The sequence below is a fragment of the Monopterus albus genome, unplaced genomic scaffold (genome assembly GCF_001952655.1).
Source record: "Monopterus albus unplaced genomic scaffold, M_albus_1.0 scaffold79.1, whole genome shotgun sequence".
In the NCBI taxonomy this organism is placed as follows: Eukaryota; Metazoa; Chordata; class Actinopteri; order Synbranchiformes; family Synbranchidae; genus Monopterus; species Monopterus albus.
This window is the reverse complement of record NW_018127959.1, coordinates 670605-677391: the sequence shown is the minus strand read 5'-3', so window position 1 is coordinate 677391 and position 6787 is coordinate 670605. Positions and strand designations below refer to the sequence as shown.

The 6787-nt window shown below is 46.3% G+C and overlaps 1 protein-coding gene across 1 annotated transcript in view; it reads left to right on the top strand.

Annotated features, from left to right (window-relative positions):
* Nucleotides 1–6569, top strand: part of inhbb (inhibin subunit beta B) — an 8792-nt gene extending 2223 nt beyond the window's left edge. Inside the window, exon 2 of the mRNA XM_020606643.1 lies at nucleotides 4275–6569. Within this exon, the coding sequence (XP_020462299.1) occupies nucleotides 4275–5098 (824 nt within the window). The 3' untranslated portion in view covers nucleotides 5099–6569. The remainder of the gene's footprint in view (nucleotides 1–4274) is intronic.
* The last annotated feature ends 218 nt before the right edge of the window (nucleotides 6570–6787 follow it).

Genomic DNA, 6787 nt, shown 5'->3' with positions numbered 1-6787 from the left:
CAGCCCAGATCGGACATTGCCAGCCAGAGCATGGCTCAGAGGCGAGGTCTTCTGAAGGCTCTGAAGCCAGGGAGGCTTGTCCCCCATGCACGAGGGAGCCTGAATTGTTGTTATCACAGTTTAAGCCAAGGTGGGTTGAGAATGAGAGTCATAGCACCTGTCTAGCCAACAGAAAGCCAGTAAATGGTTGTGGACAGATGTTTATGTGCTTTATGCCTGCGTGGAGCAGCGGGGTGCATCCTCTGCTTCCCCTCAGCACAAGGTTAACTGCATACTTGACAGCCAGGGAGCTGGCTTCTTATCTCTGGGTGCTGTAGCACAGAGGTATGAGGTCTGCCAAGCAGGCCGGGGAGGGTGAGGGAGACAATGCCAATCTCCCTTCTCCCCTGACATGGTCCCGTGGGTCCTCACTGAGGGATTTGGTGTCCCGTATCCACGGGAGCGGAGCGGGAAACACAAGCAGGGAAGGAGGGTGGGTGACAGAGAGAGGGGTCGATGGAGAAGTTTAGATCGGTGCTTCTTGATTGCTCTCTGTGGCTGTTCAGACCCGGTGAACTTGCGAATGGTCCAAGACTGGAATTAAGACTTCATTATAGGAGGTCATTAACTCTGGCCCAGTTCCTCTGGAGGATCAGGTTGGCAGGTTTACTTCAGGACACAACCCTTTCATGAGAAGCTGTCAGTCACGACGCTTCTGGACCTGCTCCAGACATTTTCCTCTTCCACTTACAAGTGTGTGTTTCAGTCTTCAGTGAGTCTGGCAGCATTTCTATAACTTGTGATTGTACAAATGATTTATACAATGTTATTGAAAATGCCCCGGTAGTAAAGCTTCAATAACATCACAGCCAGTGAAAACGGGCTCGTATGACCTGTGGTCATAAGTCACAGCGCTCCATGCTCGCCATCTCCCCCCCTTACTCTCACTGTCTGAGGAATTCCTGGAGCTGAGACCTGGGCCCGAGGGATGGCTGATACACACACGAGTCTGCTCCCGTTAGAGCCACGAGTGCTGCGCGCCGCACCCTTATCCTTCCACAGCGTGCGGTCTTGTCGACAGCAGCTTTCAGTAATGAGCTGTAGAGCTGCCTGCCTCCTGCCTGCATCCATAACCTTCTCCCTGACTTGGTGGCACAGGTGGGGACACGCTGAAGACACTCTTTATTTCACACAAGCCCACCCAGGTGTCCTGCCTGCTGATACTCACTAGCAACTTTTCCACTGTGTGGTCAGGCGGGGCGTGTCAGGGCCAGCCCCAGGTTGTTTGTAACACCGGATGAAAAGAACAGTTTATTCCATCCAAGGACCTCAGTTCAAAAAAGTCATGCGGCATGTCGGTATGCGCTCTCAGTGGTAACGAAGCTATAAGATCAAATGTGTATGCACCATGAACAAATCTAGAAGTGGGACTAACTAAAGCATCTACTGATCCATTTTTAATGCTCTACTCAGTGAATGGTTTTACATGTATTTCACTGTTCCAAACTGGTCTTGTTACCGTAGACCAGGTTGACTGTTGACACACACTTGGATGGTGATGTTATGATCTCCACCAGCACAGAGAATTTACTAGTTCTCTGCACTTTTAAATGAATGAGAAATCTTGAAGTTTTCAGAAAACTGGACATGTAATATAATTCCATGGCACCTGGCACATGACAAGGGTCATGTGATATGACTGAAAGCTCCAACACAAGCTACTAAAGTGACCTTTAGGTGAGAGAGTTTTGTCAAGAGAAGATTACAGAGTTTGCATAATAGATGTAGTGGTATTTTCTGTCTTGTTTTTCTTTTTTTGCTTTGCTTTTTACATTGGACAGGTGGGAGAGATGAGATTGAGATGGGGAAAGGTCTAAACTACCACCCATCACAAATTCCGCCAGTCAATCTGGGGACAGTGAGATTCACGGGCAGTGCCTTGGATTAGTAAAATGATTACATTTAGCAGTGTGCTGCTGCTGTGTCAGCACAACCCCACAGTCAGAAAATCGATCAGAGCTGTAAGTTTCTCTTCTATTTGAATTTAGTAGTGTGCCGTTAATGCTGTCACAGGTTTAGTCGTGGTCAAGCTGTGAATTAGAGCCAAAACAATTAGTTACTGATTAGTTAACTAACAGAAAAACAGCAGATATTAATCATTTGTCATATTTTAAGGGTTAAAAAGAAGAAGAAGAACTATGCCATGCTTCCACTTGGCTGCTTTTCTTTGTTCTGTGATAGTAAAGTGAATGTTTTGGTTTGGGAATGTTGGAAAAAGGCAGGCTATGACATTTACTAAATAATTGGCAGATATATTGATATGAGTTTTAAAATGTGCCCTACTATGAATGCCAGTCAGCTAATAGCATCATGTTTTAATGTGACACTAACCAATGTGTCCAAATGCTGAAACGAATCAACCCTGTGCATCCGGTCAGCACCACTACACAGGAGAGGTTTTAACTGCACATGGGTTTGGTATCCTCAGGGGAACTACATGTGTCTTCCATGACAGAGCATCTCCTCATTAACAACACTTAGATTAAGATCAGTCCTATTTTCAGGCTTCACTCCCTGTCTATCACCACGTCCTGTGCGCTCACAGCTTAGTGCTGTACGAGCCCCCTTTCCCAACACTCACAGCCGTCAAGGCAAGTAAGAACGCACACCACTGAATGAGGTGAGGTTGGCTGCTTGTAGCCCCGGGGGGCCTTTACAGCAGTCACAAGCAAAAGCTGCTGTTCAGCTGATTCTTTTATGTTGTTCACTTCAGATACATTTCAGTAGTTACTCACTGTGCATGTGATACTTTACCCACAGGCTTTGGTATTGAGAAGGCTGATATCTGATGTATTGCTTTCTTTAGGGTTGGGTGTGTGTGTGTGTGTGTGTGTGAAGTGCCCAGCTGACATGCTACAGAGTGGAGAGCTGGTCTGAACAGGTCCCTGTGTGAATGTAAAACTGTGGTTTACAGGAGGAAGAGGCGTGAGGTGCCTTAAAGAAGGGGCCCGTCTTTGGTGGCCACCTGTTGACATTGACACACACTAATCAGTTGGCAAACAAAGTAATTTAGCTGCTTTGAAAGGCGTTACTTTGCATGAGCACATTGTTCCAAATCTCCTGAAATAGAAACCTTTCAAGTTACCTCTGGGTAATTTGGAAGACATCATTAGGCTTAGGGAGAAAAACCACTGCCAGGGGGAGCCCATCGCCACCTTTAGACACCCAGAATCTCTTCATTGTGCCGCTGTAGAAAGTGGCCAGTGTCATGTAAATGGCTTTTATTTTTGCTTCATCATGCTTTTTGCTGGAAAGCCACACGCTACAATGCTGAGCTGCAGCACGGCTGTCTCCCAGTGCCTCACTGGGGTCTTTGTGCTGTCACTCTCAGGCTACTCACATTGGAGGGGGGGGGCACCAACAGCGAACTCAATGAACCCCTGGGGAGCCTGAGCCGTGTCCGCCACCCTCCTGTCTTTTCTACTTGCATCCTTCCTCCTTTCCTTCATCTTCCTCTTTGGTTCTCCGCCCTCTCTCTTTTTTGGCCCTGCCACTTACAAAGCTAGACCCGAGGCCAACTGGGCCTGATCCCAGAACTGGCCTGTCACAGCTGGCCTATCAGGAGCCACCACAGAGGTCACCTGACATAGTGATTGAGGGCGAACAGAGAAAACAAGAGGAAAACAGGCTTTCAAAGAGAGAACTGTGCTTTTTGTTGTTCGGGCTTTCTGTGTGAGCATGTATGTGTTTACACTGTGAAGAAGACAAATGGTCTCTAGAACTTTCTCCTGAAATAACGTAACTGTATTTGACATTAAAGACAAATCATTAGCACAGCTTCCACTAACTGGAGATCTTCCATAGCTTTCAGCCACATACAGCGTCACTGCCTTTGGTAGCCAGAAGCGTCTGCTCAGTGGTCGTGGACATGGTCTAGTTATTACATGATCTAAGTATGGAGTTTTGGACATGTGGTGGGCAGGAATGATCTCTGGCATCTCTGTCATGTGGCTACATCTAGACTATCTCTGTAACAACTAAGAAAACTTCATCCACTGATGAAGGCCAAGCAATATGGCAGAAAGCTGCAGACAAATGTTTCAGTAGACCGTGTGCTAAGAATTCTTTTTCAGACTGTTTCCAAGCTCAGTAACAAACCTTCCAGCTCAAGTTAGAAATGAAATGACTGTTATGTTTGAATTATTTAAATGATCAGTGAGTTACATTCTTCTACACCTACATTGGTTGCAGATTGATAACAAACCTTTTCTGTGTTACTCTGCTGTCTCCAACAGATGAGCAAACTTCCTCCAAGTCCAGTCTGTATTTTCTCATCTCCAATGAAGGCAACCAAAACTTGCATGTATCCCAGGCGAACCTGTGGCTCTACTTCCGTGTGTTACCGGCCGCTCCTGACAAGGGCCTCCGGAGGAAAGTGACTGTCAAGATCCACTACCGGGAGGCTGGAGCTACGAGCAGCGCAGAGGGAGGCCTAGTAGACAGTGATGGAGGAGGACCAGGCCGCTGGGCCCTGGTGGAGAAGCGGGTGGACCTGAAACGCAGTGGCTGGCATACTTTTCCCTTCTCTGAAGCGGTGCGGGCTGCATTTGGGAGAGGCAGCCGGCGGCAGGACCTGGAGGTCCACTGTGAGGGCTGTGAGACGGCTGGTGTGGCACCAGTGCTTGTGGACCCAGGTGACCCATCCCATCGACCCTTCCTTGTGGTGCATGCACGACAGGTGGATGGAAAGCACCGCATTCGTAAGCGAGGGCTGGAGTGTGATGGCACTAGCGGGGGCCTTTGCTGTCGGCAACAGTTCTACATAGACTTCCGTCTTATTGGCTGGAATGACTGGATCATTGCGCCGGCTGGCTATTACGGTAACTACTGCGAGGGCAGCTGTCCGGCCTACATGGCAGGGGTACCGGGCTCAGCTTCATCATTCCACACAGCTGTAGTTAACCAGTACCGCTTGAGAGGGATGAGCCCGGGCTCAGTCAACTCCTGCTGCATCCCCACCAAACTCAGCACTATGTCCATGCTCTACTTTGACGACGAGTACAACATTGTCAAGAGGGATGTGCCCAACATGATTGTGGAGGAGTGTGGCTGTGCTTGAGTCCACACAGACCCTTCATTATCTGAACTTCAAACAGTCAGAAAGGCCTTTTGTACAAACAGGACGTTTTTGTACGGTACACATATACAATATATCTATACCTACTGTATGTGCAGGCAACACATGCACACACATACACACACACACACACACACACACAGGTACAATCTAACAAATGCAAGAATCAGTGTTGTGTCCATGTTTGCAGCATGTGTTTGCACATGTTCATGCAAGTGTGTGTATTTATCAGACTGAATGACATGCTTGCTGTCCGAGCGCTGTCCGTTGAGTGACAGCTGGTCAGCGATGGGACAAGAAGGGAATGATTATCACCAAATGATACTTTGCTCTAGTTTGCCATTTCTAGTCAAAAAATAATGGCCCATCCTCCTCTTGAATGAAGATCAAAAGCGCTTAAGGAAGGTGACAGGATCAGCCAGTGACATTATTGGCTTCACAGCCCTCTTCCAACCCTCTTAAGTATTTTAAGCACATGACAGACTTTTGTTTTTATAAAGCACTGACAATTCATCAGCTTATACAATTCAGAACACCAGCACTTCCCTACTATGCCGACACATACAGTCTGACTGTCTTCTCTGGTGGAATTAGACTGGCAGCGCTAAATAGGTTGCAGGATTATACCCTCGGCAGCAGTGCAGCGGCAAAAGAAAGTCCCCTGCAGAGCTGCTGCTGTGTTGTTGTCAGTCTTGCTGTTGACTAAGGGCCTCAGCCTCATGCCTGTCAAGAGTGCTGCAGGCCATGTTACCATGGCAACTAGGTGAAGACAGATCCCGTAGGTGTACTTCACCTGTACACTGGGAGCGACAGAGAGAGAACTGCTTCCTGTAGCCCACCTGAGGCTCAGGAGAAGTGGGCCTCTAGTTTCAGCCCACTGGGTCGCCACAGTGCAGCACTTGCAGAAACTGAAATGCACACCCTGAATAGCACTTGTATAAAGAAAATGCCTTCAAAGGGGTATGGAGTGTCCTATCCTATTGGTAAATAAGTGCCACATGAGCTATGCAATGTATAGTAATCTATAACCATACTCAACATGCTCTATTAGACTGAACTCTTTCCACCTCTCTCTCTCTCTCTCTCCCTCTCTCTCCCTCTCCCTCTCTCCCTCTCTTCAGTCTTTGACTCTTTATCAATACTTGAAATGTAATCTTTCGCTTCCTTTCCAAAGCGAATGATTGTTGTGATGTTTGCACTGAAAAGTTGCGGGATTAGAGAAACAAAAACTGCCATTGAAAAGTTATTTTTTTAGAAGTAAATTGAATTTTGTTTCAAATGTATTTTACCCAAAGAGGCCAAGATTTGAGCTATTGTACTGAGATGGCAAGGCCATTGAGTAACTGTGTACAATACTGTTTTTGATAACTTGCAAAAGGCCTACCACTGTATCAGGGTACGATATATGATTTTCATTTCTTAGCTCTATTTTCATTCTGTTTTGTACAATAAGCAACACTTCATTTTTCATTTTTAATTCTATTTTTGTTTGTTTTCTATTTAATAAGAAAGTTATTTTAGTTACTGTCTAAGAATCATTTAGTCAAATAAATGTCATCTGTACAGTTTATGTAAAATAAAATGTTTTCTTAAATATTTTGTAACTTTAAAGTCTTATCTGTGTCTTGTGTTGAGTCTGTGTTTTGGGCTGATACTGTGCCGCTCTAAATA